Here is a 24,262-nt window from a genome sequence, read left to right as displayed (position 1 = left end):
ATTATAAAATCTGTACCCCAAAATGAGGAGATCGACTACTTCAAGCTCAGTAAAGCCAAACCAGCTGTGTGTCTGCATGCGTTGTTTGTAGCCTTTGGTGTATTTGAGAAGCCCAGAGGTAACCTGCTTTCAGAAGAGGAGCAAGGGCTGAGCGAACTGCTCAGACTCTCAACAGGTCTTTGTCAGGACTGGGTGGACACAGGTGGCTGTGGAGGAGGATAGTGTACCAAGCTGTGCCCTAAAAGCACAAGGAGATGGGAACCACAAGACGATGGCAGCATGTAGTTGCTGCACTCATCAGATGCGTGACATACCACTGCATTTGATAGGTACACAGTTGAGAAACATTTTCACACAGCCCTTTGTCTCTGGGAGGCATCCATTCAACCCTCATGCTTTTAAGCTTTGCCATTGAGAAGCTGTTCTTTGGGTACAAAGGGCAGCCTCAGCATGGGGACAGATGGCACTTTACCTCAGTAGGTCCCTTGTAGTCCCTATGAACCTTGGAGCCACAGGTGGCCAAGGTTTGAAAGCACCTTTTTCCCCCTCCCTCTGAGGCTTCTCTATAACAACTGGAATTTGTTAGACGAAGATGTCTGCTACAGTACGGGATGCGGGCTGGCAAGGGGCTCCTCTCATGTGCTTGAGGCAGGACCAGAAACCGTGCTTGAAGGGGACAATTAATGGAAGAGAAGCTGCTTATGCAGGGACCAAAGGGAACACATCTTTCTTCAGAATACTGTTTTGCTTGAGAAACATGCTTTTAAAGTCAATCCTGCAGCTATATAAACCAACAAGGAGGCTTTCAATTTCAGTTTTTTTATTACACAACCTCACACTGCCTTTCCATATATATTTTTTTGAAGAGAAAACTATGCAGAGCACTACACTTCACCTATCTGATCTTTTATCTGAAAAAGGTAGCATCCAGCTATCTTGTCCCAGACACTTATGAATGAAAGGAGCAAAGTGAAGAAAGACTGCAATAACCTTTAGAGTGGTTTTATTTGCTCTAGTGCTACAGATGATGCAGTGAGGCAATTGCTACCATAGCTTTTTACAGTGCTTAAGCAGCTGTCATTTTTATTAGGAACACGTCCGCACCCAGAAAGTAGCATCTTAACACAACTGGTTGCATTTTCTTAATTGATGCACAAAGTTCTGCTTAAAAGGCTGTGTGTGTTTAAAAACATAGCATAAAGATTTAAGCATACAGCTACAGTGACAAGTTTTATTTTATATGAGCAATATTAACAGCACAAAACTCCCACAGCTTGTCTAGATGTTTTAATACACTCAAAGCTTGAGTTGTTGTGTAACTCCTCTAAAATCAATATAAAATGGAGCAACTTCCTGCTTTAAAATTTTCTTTGACTTCTGCATCTGCTGTGAGTCTTTCCAGATTTTTTAATGATTTTGTTCAGCCTTATTCCCCTACCGTCTCTTTCTTTTCCTTTTAAACTTGGAAGGCTGTACTTCTTGATTTTTACTCTACACACCAAATGCCTCAACACGGTTTGGAGTCCAGCTGAGAAATCTCAGTTCTATAAATGAGCATAGAATCATATGTTCCTAAACTCTAAATCAGTCTTTCTGGGTAGTAACTTTTCATTCCTCCCACCTTCTTTAAAAAAAAGAATAAAATAAAATTAGTATATAGATTAATTATCAAACTGAGGTTGCTCACTTGAGTCTGTCCTTGGCAGTAATTTAGAAGACCTGGTAAAAGAACTGCCATGAGAGTTTAACAAAAGCCAAATGAGGTATACAGCAAAAGGTATACCCTAAAAGACAAAGTAAGCTTGCTGCATGTGAATTTGTTTTGTCTTTTTGTGAATTACACCTTCACATGGCTTGAACTTCAAAAATTACCAGCTAGATTCCTGTGGGGCTCAGTTTCACGTCAGACTGCTTGCACTTTTTTCATAAAAATACACCATACCAGAAATACTTACTTTAACAACTCAGGTATTTGTACTCCATGCTTTGAAAGTAAGGTTTACCAGTTTGATGATAGAATTACAAGGCTCTGTGTGTTGAAGCCAACTAATCAGCAGCTCATGTTAGTTAACATGGTGCTTAACTGTGATTTCATGTTTATTGAAAGGGCATGTTTATAGAAAGGGCATATTTATAGAAAGTAGCATGCTGCACCTCAAAACATGGCAAAAATATACTTTTATTTTTTTTAAAGTATTTGAGTGTCCAGAAAGGTAAAGGTACTTGGTAACTTGTTAAGAAGAAATTTTGTAACCCTGACTAATACACCATTTCTACATAACTCCCTAGATCAGCACACACAGTTTGGGTACAAGTTACACTTCTCAGTACTAGGCAGCTTTCAAAATACCCAAATTTTAAACCAGCAGCACTTCTGTGTTGTTTCTTCTTCCTGGCTCAATGGAGAATTAATTCATTTACCTAAGAATTTGGGGATGCAAGTCCTTACATACTTTTTGTTTAGCTCAGGCTATCTGGAAATGGTATTTTCTGACCTCTTAGTTTCAGTTGCATCATTTCTAGGATGATGGTTATGGGGAGTTATGATTGCAGAGAGAATAACTAGAAGTCTCTTAAAGGAAAAGGAAAGATCTAACAGAGGTGCAGTGCAGAAAGACAAGCAGGAAAGGTGCATTCAACACTGACCTGTACTGCTAAGCAGCTAGGATGCTGTATTTTTAGACAGGATGGATCTGTATTCATGGGCAAAGCTAGTTTCTGCAGCAATACCTGTGCACTATTGGTCTGACCAGCTTGCCAGACCCCTTTAGACAGGAAAGCAGTTTCACTACAAATGATTTTCAAGACCAGAGATATTAACCTGACACCCATGCAATGTTGTGCATGCCTGTGGGCTTGTGGGGAGGGTCACCTGAGCCTTCTTGCCTCCAGACAGTGTGGCAGAGGGCTGGTTCTCAGTGGTGGTGGGGCAAGCTTGTGCTTTCCTTTTTGCCTAGAAAGGTTGGCAAGTACCCTTGATGCAGGGGATCAAAAAGCAACATGAAATCAGCATGTAGGTTTTTCATGTCTCATTTCAGAAAAACCTAGCTGGTCTTCCCATTCATCAAATTGATCACAGCAGGTAAAAGGCCTGTTCTGGTGAATTATTCTGCAAGTTGTCTTGCTTTCTTAATTTGTTTCATTTTCAGTCATTTCTTTCAGTTGAGTATAATCTATAGCCACCTTTATGTCCGTTACCCAGTAAGCATTTTCTTTCATACAGAGCGTTTTCTCTCAAATCTTGAGGCATCTGGCAGGAGCTGTGTCTGTAAGTGAATTAAACTTGCCATCAGACAACTTGCTATTGACTTCCTGAGCTGCTGCATCTTCCCACTGCATTCTCCCAGGCATGTTTGGGGATCAGCTTCGCGTGCCACTTTAGGGATTAAGTGGGGCTGGTTTTAAATTGTATGCAAAATGCACTTCCCTCAGCACAGCTTCAGAAAAGCACTTTTGGGGGATAAGCAATTGTGATGTACTGCTTCCTCACCTCTCCTCAAATCCCAAACCACTGGGCTTAGCATGCACATGGTCAACACAAGAGTTTACGTTCCCGTTTGCATGTATTTGCCATTTAGGCAACTTTTAGTCAATATTCAGCACTCTCAAACTTTAAGGTCTGGCCTTCATGCTCAGCATAGTTGTTCCCCAGTGCTGGCCCATACCGATAGGTCTCCACACTCTCAGCTGGTTTGGACTTCGTTGGGACTGGGTCATGCTGGTAAAGCAACGCCGACTTTATCATCCCAAAGTCTTCCTGAATCTTCATCCCTGAATAGATAGCACCTGAGACATTTTCTGCCACATGGGTATAGCTCTGAAGGTTTTTCATATCACAGAGGTTGTCACTGTATTTCACTGAGGATGGCTTGTAGGCCTGGTAGGACACCTTGGTGGTGGTTGTGATAACTGTTTGCAATGGTGGGGCTATGGGAGAGGGGCTGGGGTCATACCTGCAAGGGTAGTCCCCAGCGTAGCAAGGATAGTTAGTGCTGGATTGCATCTGTCCATAGTCACTATGGTCTCCGCTGCCAGTTTTTCCCCAAGCTGATTTCAATCCATAGTGTCTGCCAGGATTATTGAAGCTTTTATCATGGGTGGTCACCGCATTGTAGTGAGTTCCATTCAAACTGAGGGGATCTGTGTCAATGGCAGGACTTGTCAGATCTTTGTAAAATGTTGGGTAAGGGCTGGAGCTTATAAAGGTAGGAACTCCAAACTCATAGCTGCATGGCCTGGGCATGTAGATCCTTGGATTGGAGCACTTCGGGTATGGTGACAGCTGGTCCTCTTGGAAGCTGGCTGCATCGTAAGATGCTTTGTAAAGGTCAGAGTTTTGCAGTGAAGGGTAAGACTGGGCTGGAACTGAAAAACTGGTGTCTGTGATGATACCGACCTTTTCTGGGCCATCCATGAAGGGCAGATTATGCAAGTTATTGGCATAACCACTGCTGTCATGGTATCTTCCTGCCTGACAAGGACAAGTACATCTTTGAGATTCGTGAATCAGTACTGCCCACACACATGTATATATCTCAACGCACGTGCTATTGCTCATTTCAGCCCCAAATGAACAGATGTAGCATGATATAAAATGTTGTTTTGCCTGAGGATCCCAAGTACATGCTTATGACGCTTATAATCTACTTATAACTTTGATTTACCTCTGAGTTTGGAGGTCTCTTTTTCTGGGAATGATGGAAAGAGGACATTTGCTTCTTAAATGCACTTCGTCTTGCCTCTGCCTCCAATTTACTCTCTGGCCTGGGGTGGTCATGGACTCCTTTAGCCTAGATTAGTATTAACAAAGAATTAGATGTGAACTGGAAGGGGGTAAAAGAAAAGAAAGCGCAATAAGTAAAATGAGACGGACACAGCACAGAAGAATGTGTAGGAGGTACTAAACAACAAGAAGGAATTTACTGTAAAAAATAAATAGGAATTTGCAAAGTCAATGGGGACTGCAGAGCTGATGAAGAAGCAAGGGTGCTACCTACATTTGTGGCATTCAGGAGTAACTAATTAAAACCGGGGGGGGGGGGAAACAAAAAGTATATAAATTTAGTTTGGTTGGTTTTCTGCAGTCCAGCATCGCAGTTCTACTTCATAGTAACAGCCACCACTAAAACAGTGTTAATGAAAAATAAAGAGGTTTCACACCACCCATCTTGAACAGGACTTGAAAGTGTATCCTGGAAAGGCATCCAAAGATGCTCTGCTATTGAAACATCCATGGATATGCAGATCTATGTATCCAAAGCTATATTGATACATGATGAAACAATATATTTAACATGCCCTTACCCATTACGTTCCCTTGAATGGGCATACAAATAGTCCCTAAGACTAAGTAGGAGGTTTATATTGCTTTTAAAATGCTGTCTTTTCTCAAAGAATTAACTTCTAAGCAAAGATTTGTCAACTATTTTGATGACAAAAATCTTCGGGTTTTGCATGTCTGTAACAGAATATCTGAACAACACCACCACACACGAGAATGAGAACATGGCTAGTTTGCTCCCATATACCGACTGGAGAACAGAATTCACTGCTGTGTGGGTCAAGCAAAAGAAAAAAATCATCCAGCAGAGAATGTAATCTCATAGAACAGAACTTCTTTTTTAGCAACAGCAGGACAAAAAAAAAAAAAAAAACACACAAGAAGAAACCAGCATTTCAAATTTTAGCTTTTTAAACTTCCTTCTTTTCTGCCAAATTTTTAAACCCTCTTAAAATTAAAATATTATTTTCACATGAAGTAGGAATTTCACATTTCATCTTGTACAATTTAAGCAATGTTTTTCTTTCCATTTATTTTAATAAGAATTAAATATTAGGTGCTTGGTGACATTCATTTGTCAGCTAAACCAGGGTGCAGGACAACATTTTTGCTAAAAGTCTACTTTTTACAGTACACAAATGAGACATGGTGGTGTTGTAGCTAATATAGTTAACTCAGAAGCAGTGCTTTTAAAAAGACACCCGTGTGTTATTCTTTTATTTGTTCTTGCCATGTTTGAGCTACAAGGAGTTCAGTCATGGACCAGAACTCCAACATGTTCACCATGCTCAATGTTATGCAAAGAAAAAAGAATAAGGGGGGGGGGGGTGGGTGGGAAGAAAAGAAAGTAAGTCTCTCTCAATATTGTTTTTATACAGATATAATTTATATATAGTTATAACATATATGTGTGTGCACACATGTATGTATGCTTTTTACCTGGAAAAAGATTGCTTTGCCATCAAGCCTCCAGAAGTTAGTGACTGGATAGCCACTGTGTCCTCGGCAAGGGATGAGCTCAAGGGCCGAGTTACAATTTGGGCAGGCTTTCTCTGCAAACAGACAAATAAGCTACTGAAGACACTGTTTTAAGGCAAGGATGTTCTGCAGTAAACAGAGCTCAAGAGCAATATGATCTGCCTTCACTGAAATTCAGATTAAAATACAACGTTCAAGGAAATGGAACATAGATTACCGAATGTAATTGAATGGCAGAAACTAAAGCTGCATGTTTGAAATGAATGCTAATGAGATAACGGATCTTAGACCCATTTTCCTTTCAGTATTTACAGGCAGACATTGATGAGATTTTGAAATATATATATTAATCACAAAATAAATGTATTCATCACAGTCTTTGCAATGATGTTTTAATCTGCATGCAAACAAGGGTGATTCAGATTTGGAGCTCAAGCCCAGCTGAAGGAAATTGGGTCCCTTGGGCATCCCAACTCTCCTTTGCTCCACTCACTTTGCTGCTTCTGCCGAGCCTTGTCACATATGGCTGGGCGAAGCTGCAGCCTGGCTCCACCAGGCAGGGCACAGCTCCGGGAGCACACCACTACTCCCAGGCAGGACTTCTTGAGGATCTGGCAGTTATGGTTGTTGGTGTTGCGCATGGCCCAGCCACTGAGGTGTCTCTGTGCATTCTTCTCCTCGCTGGAGTAGATGAGCCGCACATAGCCATCAGGCCACTCCTGGAAGGTATCAAAATGCTTGAGCTCCTGCAGCAGGACAAACAGAGGTGGGAGGACAAGGCAGCAAGGAGGATAACAGGAGAACATTAGCAGAGTAGTGCAACCTGATGGTTTTGGACTGTTACAAAGTGCATAATGAGGAAAAATAGCTTTTTCTGAGATCACCCAAATGGCAGATGAATTGAGAGAATTAGTTACTGAGAGAAAAGCCCTAAATAAGAGGAAAGCCGATGTGAGCTTCCAGGTTTCAAAATAAAGTCAGCATCCTTTCCTCTTTTGCATCATGACCCATAATAACAGCTTGTTGTCATAAGTGCCTCTTTGCAGTGAGGTTACCCAGCTGTAAGAGATCAGCCTTATTAAAAAAGTTTTACTGGTCTGCTATGAATCTGTCCAGGCATGATCCAACGCACCCTGCTCACACGTGCTTTTAATTAGAACTCTCTCCATCATATGACTGGGCATCTGCAGGCTAAAACCTAGAAGTTTTAACTAAGGAATGGTTTATTAAAGTGCATCAAAAAGGAGCTGAATAAGGCTTCGGCCAAAAATATAGAAATAAAATTTGCCATTACAGATATACTTCATATACCTGCATAGCTGTTCAGAGAAAGAACTTTTCAGTTTGGGATTTCACTGTCTTTCTGGAATTCCTTACCAAAATAAAACTACCAGAACAATGAAAGACCAACCAAGATTTTAAACTCCAAGTTTAAAGCAAAAAGCAAGTAAACAGTTTCTGCAACACTCATTTAACATACGAATGTTAAATGTATGTGAGAGGTCCCAGTGAATGCAGGTAAGTTATCAGAATTCACAGTATTGAATTGTTCTCTAATTGTACAGGTTTTGTAAACTGAAGTAAACTCCAAGATGAAAAAAGCTGTGAATTAAAAAAAGCACTTGAAGCTCACAACTAGCAAAAAAAAAAAAAAAAAAAAAGCAAAGTGGTAATTGACAATAAAATCTCCCATCAACAAAACAATTAAATATTTAGATGACTTGAATTACAGTAGCAGGAAATAGGCAATCCAAGCTTCCTTTCAATACTTCTTTAAATGGGGAAAAAGGGAGAAGGAAACCAGTCAAACTGTAGGTCTTGAGATTATTTTAGGAGGTCATACACAGCTGGCCAAAGCTACGTATCAGATCCATGTTTTTTTACCGGCTGCTTTGTAAGGACTACTGCAGCCCATGCAGACGCAGGTAATTACATTTGAAAAGGTGCTGAAGAGTTAAAGCTGCCACAATATCAAGCTTTACCTCGCGAAGACGTTTCCCCCTTGGCCACCCTAGCTGCCCAGCCCATGTTGTAGCTAACAGAAAATATCTCTACTTCCCCCCTCGCACCCGGTACCTGCGGGAGCTGGGGATCGTTGATGTCCCAGGTGAGCTTCATGCCGACAGGTAGCGGCAGATAGCGGCTCCTCCTTTTTTATACTGTCGGGGCGGCAGGAGGTAGCGAGGGGGGATCCCGGCCGGCCCCGCAGGCGGGGCTGCAGCACATACACCACTCGTGGCGGGGGGGGGTGAGGTGGGCAAGGCCTGCCCTCCCCCTCTGATCCCCCCACCTGCCATGGAGTAGTAACTAAGGGGGTTTTCCCAATCCAGCCCCCAGCACTGGGGCTGGAAGTCTAACCCGGCAGCAGCAGGGCTCAGCTGGTGGCCGGCTCGGGGAGGTGTCCTTCTCCACCTGGTAGAGACCCACCAAGTATTTGATTTCGAGCGGCGCTCAGAACTGCCCGCAGCTTGAGAAGACCCACGAAGAAAGGGAAAGGCAGCGTATTAGTAACCCCCTGTTCCTTAAATGCGCGGGTGCACCTGCTCTCTAAGTTTAGGTGTAAACGAATTAAGCACTAATAGGGATGTTCTCCTTTCCCGCTGTGCTTGGTGACATAAGGTTTAAAGCACGAAGCTGGAGTCAGTGCCGCCTTACTGATCAGCACCTTTTCACTTATTACAAAGTTACAGACTTTTTTTTGTTATTGTTGCCTTCTTTTTTGGAAAAGCCTCCCAGTAGGGCTTTTTATTTTTCTTTTTGAGTTTGCTTTTAGTTATGAGAAACAGAAACAACTTAAAGCACGCATATTATAGAGACAAAATCGGTGAAGGCTTCGTGCTGCCGTAATCACTTAAATGATCCCACCTGTTCTCAAAGGCTTTCTCATTCGCTTCCATCCCCTCTGAAAACTTACTGAATTTCACCCTTAATTCTGCAAAACAAAATCCAGCCCGTAGCAGAGGGCACCGTCTGTAGATCCCCCTCTCAAGGACAGGAGGCAGCCCTCACTGTGGGGCTGGGCTCCCCTTTCCTACCCGTCTGCTCGGAGCAGGGTCATACCCTACCACCCAGGTGCATAGGGACCCGTTCGAGCCGCCCCTGCCACACAGGTGCGGCTCCTTTAGTGCCAGGGCGAAACCCGGCTTTTTTCCCTTGGGGAATACACTTTGTTAGTTAGGTTGACTGAGGAAGGGAGAGCTCTTGAAGCTGTAAGAGACGCTGGCGAGCGCTTCTTCCTCCGCCTCAAACGCGGGTGTGCCCGGTAGCTGTTGGACACGGTCGTGCGAGAGTCGTGGGGAGGGGGTGAAGGAGCACCTGCACTTGCTCCTTACCCTCTTCCTTCTCCCGCACCATGGCTGAGGTAAGCACTGCTCCCTGGGGAGGAGAACCGGCAGCGGGATGTGGAACGGGGCCCCTCGGCTCAGAGCGACCCTTCTTTTCCTGGGACACTCTCACAGGGTGATGTCCCTTTCTGGGGGCTACCCCTACAGTGATGCCCCCCCCCCCTCCCCCCGGGGGTGTCTGCGGGCATCCGAAGTGGCTTTTCGTGGTTGTAGGTGTCCATAAACCTTTGGTTCAGAAGCATGGGGTGACTGAAACTTTCCCTAGGGATTAAGGAGGGGAAAATAGCCTTCTGGGAGAGAGAAGGTGAGCAGAGAGGCAAGAGAGGATTTTGGTTTTGTTCTCCTGTATTTTCTTTTTTTTCTCCTCCCTTTTTAAAGGAACAAGAAGGTGAAGACCTTAACAGAGAGGTGAACGGCAACGTGGTAGCTAAAGAAGAAGACTATGTAAATACCTTTTAAATGTATCCTTGGTTTTATATTACAAATAGCCTACGTATACTTTAAGGTGTGTTTTTAGATTGGTATGGTATGATGTAAAATTTCTGTAACTTAATGTAAAGTGGGAAGTGCTGCAGACCCCTTAGTCTTCCCTTAGTAAGAAGGAAGAAATGACCGTTATAGTTGTGGAACATGATGTGACTTGCGAACTGAGTGTACTAAAGTGTTGCTGATTTCCTTATTTAGTATTCTTTAAAATTATTCAGTTTCAAGTGTCCTGTCTCTTCTGGAGGGGGACTGGTGGTTCACCTTCAGATGTAAACGTAAAATGGAATCAGTGAAACAAAGTAAACACAGAGAAACAAAAATATTGTAACTTTAAATAGCACTGCGAGTGTTGTTACAATTGAAATGCCTGGTTGTTTTACTCACTAGCTGCTTGCTTCCCCTCCCCTGTGCAGCTCAAATCACTTCTCGTTGATGCTTTTAAGGGGAAAGGATTTCAGGAAATAAGCGAACTGCTTCAGGAGAGAGAAATAGAACCTCCCCAGAAATACAGGAAATCTCTCCTCAACCAGCTGGACAAAATACTGAGAAAGGCAAGTACCATAAATAATCGCAACCACTCTAACACGCAGCTCTGTGGGTATCAGACTAATGAAGCACAGTGCTTTGTGTTTCTGTAGGAGCTGGACAAGAATGGATTCCAGAATGTTTCGCTGATGCTGAAATGTATTCAGCTCTCCTTTAAAAGTGACTTTCAAGACAGGAAGAATTTGTTTATTGAGCAAGGATTGGTAGAAAAGATGAGTATAATATTGTATCTGAGATTACTAATGTGATTTATGGTTGCTTTTATCAGGAAAAGAACTCCAAGGAAGTGCAGACTAGAAGATGGCTTGTCACACAAAAGAATATCTTTTTTTCTTTTTGTTAACTTATTGTATGAGTTTAGTGGGAAAAAAATACTTTTGTTGCATTGCTTTCAGTACAGGCAGCTAATGTCGTGGCTTTGCTTATTACCTGATTATATGGATTTATGTGTGGGGGGGGAGGGGGGTTTGGTTTTTTGTTTGTTTTGTTTCGTTTTTTTTTTTTTCAAGCTGATGGTGGAAGGAGAGAGTGAGTTTGGGTTAGTCCTATATGAGAAATAGTATAGAATTCCTAAATGTATTTTAAGTGCTCCAGTAAAATACAGTTCTAGTAATGGAACTGCAGAGCAGAGTTTTATACTCTTATAAACTGATGTATTCCTTATGAAAGTCCCTTTTTAGATCCATAGTAAACCAGGTGCATCTAGTCTGCAACTACACTTTGTCTTCTGGCACAATATTTATTTCAGTTGGTAATACTTGTAGTCGCAGAAATGTACTTGTGTGGAAGATGAGCAATACCTGGATCTAGCATAGCTGGGAGGGAGCAGTTAACAGTTGCTCTGTGTTACCAGAGTTGTATCAAAAAGTCCTCAGTCCAAAATGGTATTGTCCCGCCTTGTAGCTGTGCTTTTCAGGGATACAGTTGCTCAAAATTCCTGTATGGAGAGATTAATAGCAAAATGTCACCCACCAATCTACCATGTGTGCCTCCAGTAAAGCATAGATTTCTAGCTAGCCGTAGGTGTGTGATGCTGTGCAATGTACTTTTAAATGCTAAAGTATAAAAATAATGACTTTGAAAAAGCTTGACAAATCTTTAAAACATTATTTTACTATGACTTATTGTCTGCTAAAAATCTCCATAGAAGTAATGATGTCACTAGCAGCATGTTTTGTGTCCAGGAGTTCCTGAGCACCAAGAGTGGGTGCCTTGGCATGAGAAAGGAGGACAAAAAGAGGGCTGAGGAGGGAAGAGGAGGAATAAGTCCCATGAAGTGGCTGCAAGGGTGTCACTTTTAATGTCCTCCTAGCAAAATTTGAGCTCCTTAATGCTGTGTAGCTTTTGACAGAGAACATGATTGAAGTTCAAGGACTACAAAAACTTGTCTCTGTGTTTAAGGTTTCCCGCAGATATCTGCATTATAAGGATTAATAACTCGGGTTTTAACTGATTCTTTTAACTTTTACTTGGTATCCTGGTTTGAAAGAGCAAGAGAGTTTGTGAACCTCATTGACCCAAATGAGAATAAATCATTGATGCAACTTCTTGAAGACTTCTTTGATTCTGCATTGGTATGTATGTGTATTAAGAGGGCAGAAGGGTTGCCTTTATTGAATAAGAAAGCCAACTCTTCACAGTTAAGAAATGAGTAGTTAAGCAGATCTTGTGTCCTTGGACACAAGGGCTGACAATCAGGTAGAGCATACTCTGGGCTAGCATTAGGCTGGAGTTTGACACACCTGTGAGAGTTGCTGTGGGGTTGCACAGGGTTGCAGCATTTGCTCGTTTTCTAACACAGAGCCAAGTGTTTGTTTTTGTAGGGAAAAGTGCAAGAATTTCTGAATGCATTTTTTAAAGAAAAGGTTCTGTGCTGAAGCTCTGTTTATAAAAACACAAGTTACTGACACTGAGCTGCACCTGAAGTACGAATGTATTTGCCAAGGTGGACCTGGTGATTTGTTCCTGCTGTGTTTGAAGCACCTGATTTACTTTTAAAGAATAATCTGACCTGCTTACATTTGCTTGTTTTCGTTTAACTGGCTATTTCAAACATTCACAGTTTTAAATGTATTGGAGGCCTGGTGATGAGGAAGAAACCTTTTAGCTTCTTTCCCTAGCTGTTCTCTCGATCTTTTTGTCTGTACTTTACCAGAACTGTATCAGTTTGTGCATCAGAATTCATGCAAATACTCAAGACTCTTTTTAAGAGACTTGATAAAAGATACTTGAGCAAAATCAGATTTTCTTTACTAAATACTTTAAAATTATATTAAATACTTTATAAGTTATTTATTTGCCAAAACTTGATTTCTTTGTCTTCCTGGTCCGTTTCTTCCATTTTCTTTTACTGTGCAAGATGATGTATTGTTTTATTTGTGTTGCGGGTTTCTTTCTTTCTTTCTTTTTTTTTTTTTTTTTTTTTTTTTTACTTTCCCTCAGGGGACCCTGTCACTCTTCAAATATGCTATGATATCTGGTACTGTAGTGTGTAAGCACAAAATGTGTTTCTACATAGGCCCATATGTATAATAAAAGTAACAAAGTGATGCCATGATGTGGGTTTCCCAGGGAAGCTGGGGGCACTGCACTCTAGCACTGCTGAAATCTCTGGGGGAAGAGGGTGCTTCTCTCCCTTTACCCTCCCTGCATAATTCCGACCTGTATGATCGGGGTTACCGTATGTGACATACCTGTATCAGGTGGCACTGCTTTTCCTGATGTGAGTACACTGGTGTTTTACGTAATTTAGCACCTGAAATTTGTGATGATGGGGACATAAATGCCTTAGCGCTTTGAGTACTGCTGTGCTTGGGCTGTGGTGTGTTAATGAAGGCTTCCTTTACTGTTTTTCCATCAGGTGATTTTCAAATGCAGTAAGAAAGGTCAGTATATATATATATATATATTTTTTTTTTCCCTCCCCTTGCCTTCTTCAATTCCTCAATATCCCAAATTTCAGTTTCAGGAGCACATTTCCTAATTCTGCTTGAACTGCATTCACTTTCTCTTCTCCCCTCCACTCCCTACCTCTTCTTCCTCCTCTCTGCAATGTTTTCTTTAAACCCTCCTGCTGATTTCTCTCCAGTTAATTTTCATTACCGTTTACATCAGAGCACAAAACCTCTTACTGTTTCTTTTACTTGATTATAATTTACTTGATTTGAATATGCCAAAACAAATAAATAGTCATGTTATCTTGCTTAAGTGGCTCGTATCAAGTATTTCACTTAGAGCAAGTGGTGCTTCATACAGGACTTTGGGCTCATCAGTCTGCTCTTGCACATCTGTTCCTACTAGCTTCAGATGTTATTTCCTTGCTGAATGTAGCCACCTCCCCAGAATAATATGGTAATTACTTCAGCCACCCTAAAAAGGTAGAAGGATGTCTGTCTGTGTCTCATTCATTACAACAAGATTTTGTCTGTGGCTGCAGCTGGCTTTCCATTAGTGAAGGGAGCAGGTGCGTTCAGAAAAAGCAAGTATCTGTGCCCAGATATCTGGACTCACAAGTCATATAGAAATGAAGCATTACACTGTGGGCTGGGTAACTGGAGTTTATTCATCCTCATGGCTTATTGTAGTGGGAGCAGAATAAGCATGAGTACATGAGCATCTTCTAGATAATCTCTAGTGGTTTGCTCTGCTGACTTTGACAAAAGCTGTAAATTACAGATTTATATCTTGAGGTTAGTAAGTAGCCTTTTCTTTCTATACCTATTTAAGTAGTTACCCAGGTCAGCATAGAAGTATCTGAAGCTCTTTTTTACAAAGAAATTACCAGTTCCCTTTTCTGTCTGGAGTTAGATATTTGGAGGCTTGGTTTTAAAATGAATCCACATCTGTGGTATTTTTACTCTTCCAATACAATAAACTGTAGTTGCCTCAACTATTTTTTTTTTTTTTGTTTGTGTTTTTACAAGGAAACCAGCTCACTGCTGGCTGTAACCTTTACAATGATTTTTCTAGGGCAAATACAGGTCGTGAATTTATTTTTACCTGAACTAGGGCATCTAGTGACGGAAGAAAATATTTACTGGAGTCTGAGGCAGGAGGTAAGATTGCTACTAGGAGAAGGGAATTACAGGTACATGCATACACAAGTGGGTGTAATGACATACAAGAGGTGAAAAATATGTTCCTGAGCCATTTCCCTTCTTTTTCTGCTCCTCCTTCTGTGGGGGAAAGGCCTTGAAGACCCTCAACTCTATACTTGGCAGTCTCTCACGAGAGGAGAGGAAGAAATTCCCTCTGTCTGAGGAGATGTGCTCGCTCACGTAAGTGGTTTTCCCTCCAGCTCCTGTAGCTAACCTTCCTTCCTCTTTCCTGCAAGAAGAGTTAAAGTTATTTCCACTTTAACATGCTGCGTTATGTTGTTTCAGGAAAGACCTTGCAAAAACTATGCTGGAGGTTGGTGGTAAGAAGTATTTCGTGGTTATTCTTAGGAAGCTGGGAGGCCTCTGCAGCTTTACTACTTCTGCTTATTTATTATCAACTAATTACTATTTTAATTATTTCCTTGGGAAGAGCTGATACTTGGGGAGAAAAATTTGGTGGTACCTTAAAGTATTCATCAAAATTATTAGATGCAACAATGCATTTGTTCTGTCTGATTAGTATTAGTAATTTGTATTAACTAATGAGAAAAGCTAAACTGAAGAATGTAGGAAGGTAATTAGATCAGCTTTACATACTTATTTACAAAGTATGCTGGCTGTCTTAGTCTTTAAAAAGAAAACTTGGCCTACTTTGCCATGTTGTGGACAAACTTTAGTTAATAAGGTTTACAGCCTCCTGTGCAAAATAATTTTTTTCTCCTAGCAATAACACTTTCTAGGGCACTACCATGGTATGTGAAATGTAACTTAATCCCAGTGCAAAAGCAATGACGCTCTTGTCCCCTCCCTGATCCCCCAAACCATCTCTTGACACACAAATGTGTTGTGATCAAATGCTTTGCACCTTTACCTCACTGAGCCACATGGAGCTGAGGGTTCCTGGGGTTAGTGCTTTGCTCTTATCCTCCACTGTTTTCCTAGGTGAAACACAAGCGGAGCTAGCTGCTGAATATGACTGTGTAGTATATAAGTGCAACAACTGCAATGCTATAACCCTCTGTTGTGTTGGGGGATGATATTTATCCTGTGCTTATGTTTACCACATAGATTATGACCTTCAGGTTGCCCTTTCAGAAGCACTTTGTCGGTTAATGACCAAAAAATGGAGGGATGACCTTGTTCACCACTGGTTTGAAGATAACTATCTTGCTGAAGCTTTCAAAGAGATCAAGGATGGAGAATTTGAGACGGTGAGGGTCTTTATTTTGAAAACAGCATACTTGACAAGTCTGTATAGGGGCTAGTTTTGGTTGAGTTCAGTCAGAATGTCCTTGTAAGAAGTTCCTACAAAACTGATTTTATAAATACACAAAGTTATTTAGCCATTTGTGGGAGGTTGTTTTTTGTTGTTGTTTTTTGGAGGGAGGAGGTTTGTTGGGTTTTTTTGATCTGGCAAATATAAAATGGCATATTGTTAAAATAGCTCTTATTTCAAAGCTTTTTTTACTTCTTAAGTGTACATCAATTAATTTTTTGTGATGTATCTTTGGAGGTTTGCTGGTCATAAGTTGGGTCCAACCATTTGTAGCAGCTTGACTGTTTCTTCCCCAGTAGCCTTTGGCATCACACTCACTACCTAAAAGCTTATAACTGGTGTAGAGGTTACACAGCCCAATAGAATAACTCTTGCAATGGAAATATAGCCTGATTTTTAATAAGATGTCATTTGTCTTGAAGGACTGCAGAAAATTTCTTAACCAGCTAAATGAAAGGCTTGAGGATGGAAGAAGGTAAGCTGCAAAACAAGAGAATAAGCTGGTGCTGTTGCTTCTACTAGAATTGCAATCTGAGTTGTGTTTCATGCATACATATATATATATATATACACACACATAAAGATCTAATATGTGGATAATTAAGTTCTTAAGATTTCATTTGTTTTAATGGTAGTTCTTTTGGAAGTAAAATCAATGAAAGATAATACTTCACTACTAAAGTACTGTAGTCTCCAAGCTTAATTTACTTCTAGGGAGTTTTTTTGGTTGTTTTTTTTTTTTTTTAACAAGAAGATTAGTAAATGAACTTAATGATTTTTTTTTATTTTTCATAAAGTCATATCCTGATGCTGAATGTATCATGTGAAGTCTGCTTTTCTTCCAGAGTCTATTCATTTCCTTGCATATCCGCTTTTGTTGACATGAATGAGGTAATAGTCCCTAACACTGTGACACCTTCCCTATGGTGTTACTGCTTTCTAAATATTACTCTTTGTGCTATAAGGCAGGTGCTTTTCTTTTCCTTCTTCTTTTTCGTTAAAGCTTAGTTTTCTAGAGTGTAGAGTGTAACCTTCTGTTCTAGTTGGAAAGTTTGCTTATTTGTTGATAGCTCCCAGCCTGTTGTTGCTGACTTTGCTTTTGTAACAGCCAGATGATACAGACAGTGCTTCTCTTCATGGTGATGACAGAAGAGAGATCTCTAAAGAGAAACAGTAGGACAGGAAAACACTGATTCCTCTGGCAGAGCTGATCCCAGACTGCCAGAAAACAAGATAAGCCTGATGCCCCTGTAGGAGAGGTCACAGTTATAGATCCTACAGATTGCTTTACTGGTTTTTAAGTATGTGTACTTCTGGCACCATTCCTGGCAGTTGTAGTGAATCAAAGTCAAATCAGTGGAACCTGATTCTACTGCTTCTGCTTATTTCAAGTGCTCAGAAACACAGAAAAAATTGTAAACCCTTTTCCTGCTCCAAACATGCAACCATCTGTATATTGCCTTTCCCTTGGCTGAGGTAGAGCCACATCTGACTTTGTGGGTACAGTTGGGTGAGCAGTAGGCTGGCAACTCACAGGTTAATCCCAAGCCTTACTCCTGTGAGGTATGCATATGTGTACATACACATGTAGAGCAATGCTTTCCAATTTTCTCTTGTTAAACCAAGAATGATACAGCAGTTTGGGATTTTCCTAGGAACAGCAGTGCTCCTGTTGTGCTTCCCCAGGTGAAGAAGCCAGCAGACGAGAAGTTGGAGAAATTCTGGATTGACTTCAACACTGGCACTGAGAGTGTGACTTTCTATGTGCAGGGTAGCGAGGTAAAGTGAAAACCCAGGTAGTCTTGGAATTAGCTTAATGCAGCAGGCGCTTGCTCAGCCCTTCTGATGTGGTGGCTTTGGTTTTCAAAGGATGCTCTTTGGGACTCTGTGAGGCTGTTGAAAGAAGCAGTCGGAAGTTACAGCTTTAAGGGTAAGATTCTCTCTAGCATTATCCTCTATCTTGCTGTGGGTCTACAAGGTGCAAGGAGCCAACCTAAAATCACGCCATCACCAAAGATGATTCCTGTGTCGTCTTCTCCCTCCCTGTCATGCCCTTTGGTCAAGCAGAGCACCAGCTCTGTTTGTTGGACTGTCTGTGGGCCTGTTTGGCACAATAGCCTACTCTCCTGACCCAAGCAGGACATGTTGAAGGGTCAGTTTTTAAATGTCCTAAGGAATAGCATATTCAATTAGAACCAGTGAGAAAGAAATGGGTGATCAGACTAATTAGGAACACATGGGCAAGATGTAAAAGAGACTTTAAAAAAGTCACCCTTTTTTGGGGTGATAGACCAAGTAGCCTGCTCTAAACCAGAATTTAACTGTTTGTTTGTTTTTTGAACAGAGGAGGATGGAGAAAAGATTGTTAAAATTGATATGAAGACTCCGGCTACTTTTAACCAAAAAAATGTAACAAAAATCAAAATATCTTTCAGTGCTGAGTTTGAAATTGTTAGTATTCTTAGAAAAGTCTTGGGAGATGAAAAGATGATGGTAAGCTTTTAGTATGACTCTTCTTTTCTAAACTGTATTTTACTTGATAGGCACAGGGCAAAAACACTCAGTGAAGTTTGTGGGCATTTTAATTTATGTATTTTATTCTTTTTAAAATTTTTTTTCCTCTTCTATGCCTGTTTGTTTACATTCCATTTGTGGATTTGCGCCTCTCCACATAAATGTTCTTAGTTTTGGCCTGAAAGAGATCATAGACTTTAGGAAAGTTTCAAGAACTCAAATTCATGGTTTAGAAGCTGGAAGGTCAAACTGGTTTGTTAATCAATTCAGTGTATTGTGATTACTTTTGCTGAGTACATGGCATTTAAGTGCATAACTTGAATTATAAACATGTTTTTATGTTAGCTTGAAGTATTGCATTACACAGGATGAGCAAATCGTGACACAAGAACTTGGAGAAAAGGGGTGCTGCAAGTCGCAAATCTTAGATTGACTTTTTAGATAGTACATCTAGATTAAAAGTAGAATACTTTTTAAAACCTCCATTTTATTTTTTATAAGCGAATGTAAAAACATTGATGTGTGCCTTTTTTTTGTAAATGTTAATATAGTAAACTTTTTATACTTTCATCCACAGAGCATGGGGTTTGCAGGAAACCTTAAGTGACAGTACATAGCCATAATATAGTGGCTGCTATTTATCCTTGCAGGAGTTGAAACCTTTCCAAATGGTCAACTTAGCATCCAATGATTTCTTGCTGGCAATTAACAACTGGTAGTTTTGTTATTAATTAGCTGGCTTTACTAGATAAAGACTCTACTTTTTTTAAGGTCACTTTCTCATGACATTAATTCACTCCAACAGATAAATGTGACTGAAGAAGAGCCTGTCCATGGTGGGAAGCAAGCCAGGAAGAATGAAGCAGGTGATTTAAAAAAAAAAAAAAAAAAAAAAAAAAAAATTTTATTTCATGAAACTTAAATTATCCAGTTTCAAAATGGGTATCTTCACTTGCAGTTTATACATTGCAGTTAACCACAGTAAAAAAAAAAAAAAAAAAAAAACCCGCAAAAATAAACAACCCCCAGGCTCAGTCTTATACCACTGATATCTCCTGAGCTTGGCAACCGGTGTTAGTGGTGGAGCCCAGGGAGTGAGGATGGGGCACCATGGCCATGTGCGGCTGGGATTGCTGGAACTGCAGTGGGATGCACCCACCTATCCTTTCTTCTTGCTTGCCCCATGCATGGTTCCTTGTTTGGCTGTGCTGCGTGGGTGCCTGTGGGGGATTCCCTGCAGCAGCAGATGGTGCCACTTTTGTGCCCATGGAAGCACAGGTCTTCTGATAGACCAGTCTGGCACCTTGGCACTTAACATCCCCTCTGTGCAGTGGGGTGTGTATGGTGGGAAAGCCAAGCTTCCTGCAGGGCTTCTGATTCTTCTCAACAAGGTGACGTGATAGGCAATGGTGTGCTCCAATTCATTTACCCACACAGAGTGGATGATGCTTTGGAGATGCTGGGTGCTGTTGTGGAGGTGCAGCTGGGGGAGAAGAAACACTCAGCTGCAGTCCCTGTTTGTGGAGAGAGTTGAGCAGCAGCACAGCTCCTGTCTACAGGAAGTGACCTGCTGGAGTATGCAGGGGCATTGCGAGTGCTGCTCTAAGTACTTTATGTGGCAGGTTTTGTGCCCCATCTACAAATGTAGATGCTTGTCTTCGGGCAGAAAAGGCTCTTAGCTGAACCTGGAATAGCCACTATTTTTTAGTTCTCACCAGCTTTCAGCCAGTATATTTCTTTGAATTGGGAACACTTTTTTTTTTTTTTTTTCCACGATCAAATGTCCTGTGATGCTAGTGAACATCTTCTGCAAGATACCTTCTTCCAGGATCATTTGACTGAAGTACAGATGTGACACTTGGGTTCCTGACCCAAAGGAAGGTCCAAGCCTGGCACTTGTCCAAGAGGAAGAAAAAGTAGATGATTTGTTTCCCTTTATCCTGCTCTGAAGCTCTTCTCTAAATCTCCACCAAGGCTGTTCAAGGAAAAGCTGCTTTCAGCACAAAAGAAAGAGGGATGCATGATCAAAATTAGCCTTAAACAGGGAATGTTTCCTCGGCTCCATTTCACCATCAAATTGTTTGGGAGGTGGCTTTTTTCTGTGTAGTGCTCTTTTCTCTTTGGAGGCTGGGATATGTCCTTTCTGCAAAATTGGCTGTATTTAAGTTTTTAAAGTGATTAATTCTTGTATAGATTATTTCTTAGTGTAACTTGCATAGTAGGAATTTCCACGTTCTAAGGCTATGAACTCGTGGTTCTTTTTCTGGTGCTGCCACCTACCATCTCAGAAATGAATTGCAAGTTTGAAGAGCACTTTGGTAGCACTCTTTCTGTGCCAATATTAAAAGCAAATTTTTATTTTCCTCTTAGTTACTGTGCATTCCAGATTTATCCAAGTGAGCACCTGGAAGAGGTATTTCCAGTTCTAAATGTCTGAGGCAGTAGCTTTATCAGTAGTCTTCATTTTCCCCCAGTTACAACCCAAAATGAGCTAGAAGGGAAGTCCTCCAGATTCTTGGGGTGCAGGTGAAGGAGAAGCTCCTCCATCAGTGTTCACCATGAAGCACTTGCAGATGTACAAGGTGGGCACTATTAGTTGAAGAAATCAAGGAGTACAAAGGGCAGAAGGCAGTCCATCTGTAGTGGAAACAACTTTTGCAGTGCCCCATGGACATCCAATGGAGAGGAACAGAGATGGTGGAAGATACTGTTGGTCTGTTGCTTTAGCCAGACACAAAGGCCTGTTGTATGTTTTCCAGAGCTAAGAGTCAAGGTAGCAATAAGAAGATAAACTTGTATGTATTCACATAGTATGAGTGGCTTAGAAAGGCAAAGGCTTAAGATGCCGCTTACTTAACATTGCAATTCTGTACAGGGTAATCTGGAGATGCATGGTTTTGTTTGTTCTGTTGAACATGATCTGCAGATGTTTGCACCTAAAAAGTTACACTGTTATGCTTTCATGCAAATGTGCAAGAATGGAGAGGGGTGGTGGCATATGTGTTCAGTTACTGCAATGATATTCTCACTCTGATTGCTGTTCTGCAGTGATACCTAAGTCCACTAATCCGCAGAAGAAGAAAGATTCTTCAGACTCTGAAAACACGGAGACTCTACCAGACAGCTTAGCTTCTCAGGACAGTCAGCAGTTAACAGGCACTGTAGCAGTAAGTGTATGGTGAAATAGTCCTTGTGCCCCTGTTCCTGCTCCTCTAGTCTGCTTTTATAGGTGTGGTTAAAACCTTTCAAAGAAAACTAGTTTGTATCCAGATCCAACAGAGTTTTCAAACCCTAACTTATACCTGTGGGAAGTCAGCACCACCACTTGCCTTCAGAGCTGCAATTTTAGCAAAATCACATTAAAAGAGAATAAATTTTACTCCCTCCTATAAGGGGCTGATGATATGCTCTTAGTGAGAAGCTTATAGTATCATTTATATTCAACCTAAAGTGTTTTTTTTGGGATCAGCGATGAACCTGTCATCCAGCTATTGCCACAGGTTAGCACTGAAAAGCTCAGTTACCAGAAAACAAAAACCAATCCCAGACCCATTTCTTTACTGGTCATATGCGTGCTCTGTTCATGGTTTCATGTCTCCAAGCAGGAAATTGTTAACTCTGCTGTCACCATGATTACAGTGAGCCAACAAGCTGATATGGAAGATGCTAATGAAGGCTCAGGTCAGGCATGGCTTCTTTCTGTTCCTTAAGCCTGACTCAGTTAAGTGTCACCCAGGTGACACGGTGAAGGCTCTGCTTTTGTGGGCCTTACAGCAAAAGCAGATACAAGGTTTCATAGTAGCTCCAGTGGGTGAAGCTGTAGTTTCCTTGCCTCCTTCAGCAAAGAAGTTGAAAAATCCATCTCAGAGGATGAAAGCTAAGCCTAGGTGAGTGTGTTGCTGACAAAAAGTGGCAAGGCGGGTTTTGTTTTTTTTTGGGTTTTTTTTTTTTTCTGGTTTGGTTTTGTTGTCCCTCCCCTGGGGTTTTAATGCATGTGATTTTGAGGTTTATTCCATCATTTATCAAGTGGGGGAAAAAATATCTCTTTTGCCACCCTGGCTAGCAAGGCTAGTTGCCGAGAATTACAGCACTTCAGAGTTGCAGAATGATGACGTTTGGTTGCTAGTTTGGCTGCTGCTTTGGTGTGACTTTATTTCTCATCATGGGTTTAGTCCAAACACAAGATGAGCATACAGCTGTTTTAAAGAGAGTTTAACTCTCAGCTGTGTAACTGGAGCTCACCAGATACGTAGCTATTCATAATGAGGACCCATGACCTTTGTGAAACACTGTGTGACTTGGAGTTCACCTCGGCATTAGTAATACCTTTTTTCCAGAACTTTGCAGGGTAGCATTTCTTATAATTAATAAGTTGGAATGTTGCAGAGCTACCAATCAGCTTTCTTCCCTACACACCTTTTAAATCACTGCTTTGATGCTAATTGGTGCAAAGGTTTGTCCCGTCCGTGTCCCCCCCCCCCCCCCCCCCGCACTGCATTCCCCTCATGTGTCCTCTTATCCCCAGTGAGAAGCCCCTAGAAGAAACATCCATGGAGAAGTCAACACCAAAGGTATGTTTGCCTTGCGCCCCACCTGAGCAAAGAGACAAGAGGCAGAGATACGCTGGTGAAGCCACAGAAGAAAGGTGGGATGGGTTGAGTCACTCCTGCTTTTGGGCACTGTCCTGAGCCTGTGTGGTGTCATACCTGGTGTAACATGCCATTTAGCACCAGGAGTGAGCTGCAGAGGCAACAGCTGCCAACCTCATTCTAGTGTGGTCCAACCAAGTAAGTCAAGCTCAGGTGAGTTTATTCAGTATATATATTACCTGGTACTGGCATATATACTGAACATGTATGTGTACAATGTATATGTGCCTGTGCCCAGGAGCAAACCATCCCAGCCCTGCATGGTACAAACTCGTATGTCACAAGACTTATGTATGGTCTGCAAGAACAAAGGTTTGCTTTCCTTCAGGAAACAAGTTTTGGAAGTCTGCAGGCGTATTTATTTAGTTTTTTATCTGAGCTCTAATGGTCCAATCATGCTATATCTGTTTCTGTGCTCTGGCATAGGAGCTTGAAACCAGGACAAGTTAATAAGTAGCTGCATCTCTTCACACAACTTAAGTACTTGGAAATTTCTATTGATTTGTCCAGGTGTACAAATGAAAGTAATGCACAAGAGAAATTAAATTCCCAAAGTGATACTTTTAATTTGAAGTATTTAGCTTAAGTAGGTACTTAGCTTTCTTAGTAGGAAATAACATTTTAAATTTATTCTTGGGTTTATACTTCCAGATACTAGTTTTAGTTTTTCTTACTGTTTTAACTGACAGTTCAAGGGTTTTGTGACACTTGCCTGCTGCACAATGAATTCAAAGCTTTTGAATTACTTCTTTCTGCATCGTCACCCTCTTGGCACCCCAGTTTCAGCTCTGGGAGTCCTATGCTTACTGATAAAGAACTGTGGGAAACAGTTGCAGTAGGAGGAATGAAGTTTTGAGGCATGCCTGACTTCTGCTTTTAGCAGGCTCCAGGATATGAATGTGACTTTGTGTATTGTGGTTTTAGGTCCTGCCACTCTCTTCTCAGAATGATGTTACTCAGGAAAAGGGAAGCAGAAAAAAGAGTTTGGCCAAGCAGAGGACTGAAGACAGGTATGACACATGAGTCCTGTGCCTGTGCAAGGGCTAGTGTACCGGGTGATTTTGGACCATTTCTAATGCTAACGTGGGGAG

General features: G+C 41.3%; 2 protein-coding genes across 10 annotated transcripts in view; one reads left to right on the top strand and one right to left on the bottom strand.

Annotated features, from left to right (window-relative positions):
- Positions 1 to 396: 396 nt before the first annotated feature.
- On the bottom strand, positions 397 to 8,635 carry GCM2 (glial cells missing transcription factor 2). Of its 2 annotated transcripts, none has more exons than XM_065667369.1 (5): positions 8,336 to 8,635; positions 6,753 to 6,978; positions 6,221 to 6,333; positions 4,665 to 4,790; positions 397 to 4,471 (listed from the first exon to the last, which is right to left on the bottom strand). In XM_065667369.1, exons 1-5 carry the CDS (start codon positions 8,375 to 8,377, stop codon positions 3,590 to 3,592), a joined length of 1,389 nt encoding a protein of 462 aa, XP_065523441.1. In that variant the 5' UTR covers positions 8,378 to 8,635; the 3' UTR covers positions 397 to 3,589. The 2 variants fall into 2 exon arrangements, with proteins under 2 accessions (XP_065523441.1, XP_065523440.1); XM_065667368.1 differs by having other exon boundaries at positions 6,753 to 7,005; positions 8,336 to 8,634.
- Positions 8,636 to 9,238: 603 nt separating this feature from the next.
- SYCP2L (synaptonemal complex protein 2 like) overlaps positions 9,239 to 24,262 on the top strand; it is a 28,591-nt gene continuing 13,567 nt past the window's right edge. For 6 of the 8 annotated variants that reach the window (XM_065667366.1, XM_065667365.1, XM_065667361.1 and 3 more), the window contains exons 1-21: positions 9,239 to 9,620; positions 9,982 to 10,047; positions 10,503 to 10,640; positions 10,728 to 10,847; positions 12,105 to 12,209; positions 13,496 to 13,520; positions 14,605 to 14,690; positions 14,824 to 14,912; positions 15,018 to 15,052; positions 15,801 to 15,943; positions 16,431 to 16,483; positions 16,854 to 16,899; positions 17,695 to 17,787; positions 17,878 to 17,938; positions 18,353 to 18,501; positions 19,328 to 19,388; positions 21,571 to 21,689; positions 22,125 to 22,203; positions 22,364 to 22,409; positions 23,048 to 23,093; positions 24,096 to 24,181. In XM_065667366.1, coding sequence (XP_065523438.1) covers positions 9,612 to 9,620; positions 9,982 to 10,047; positions 10,503 to 10,640; positions 10,728 to 10,847; positions 12,105 to 12,209; positions 13,496 to 13,520; positions 14,605 to 14,690; positions 14,824 to 14,912; positions 15,018 to 15,052; positions 15,801 to 15,943; positions 16,431 to 16,483; positions 16,854 to 16,899; positions 17,695 to 17,787; positions 17,878 to 17,938; positions 18,353 to 18,501; positions 19,328 to 19,388; positions 21,571 to 21,689; positions 22,125 to 22,203; positions 22,364 to 22,409; positions 23,048 to 23,093; positions 24,096 to 24,181 — 1,655 coding nt within the window. In that variant the 5' untranslated portion in view covers positions 9,239 to 9,611. The remainder of the gene's footprint in view (positions 9,621 to 9,981; positions 10,048 to 10,502; positions 10,641 to 10,727; positions 10,848 to 12,104; positions 12,210 to 13,495; positions 13,521 to 14,604; positions 14,691 to 14,823; positions 14,913 to 15,017; positions 15,053 to 15,800; positions 15,944 to 16,430; positions 16,484 to 16,853; positions 16,900 to 17,694; positions 17,788 to 17,877; positions 17,939 to 18,352; positions 18,502 to 19,327; positions 19,389 to 21,570; positions 21,690 to 22,124; positions 22,204 to 22,363; positions 22,410 to 23,047; positions 23,094 to 24,095; positions 24,182 to 24,262) is intronic. The other 2 variants (XM_065667362.1, XM_065667360.1) reach the window with 2 other exon arrangements.

The sequence above is a fragment of the Lathamus discolor genome, chromosome 2, assembly GCF_037157495.1.
Source record: "Lathamus discolor isolate bLatDis1 chromosome 2, bLatDis1.hap1, whole genome shotgun sequence".
Lineage (NCBI taxonomy): Eukaryota > Metazoa > Chordata > Aves > Psittaciformes > Psittacidae > Lathamus > Lathamus discolor.
Note: the sequence above shows the minus strand (reverse complement) of the source record. Positions and strands in the feature narration are given on the sequence as shown.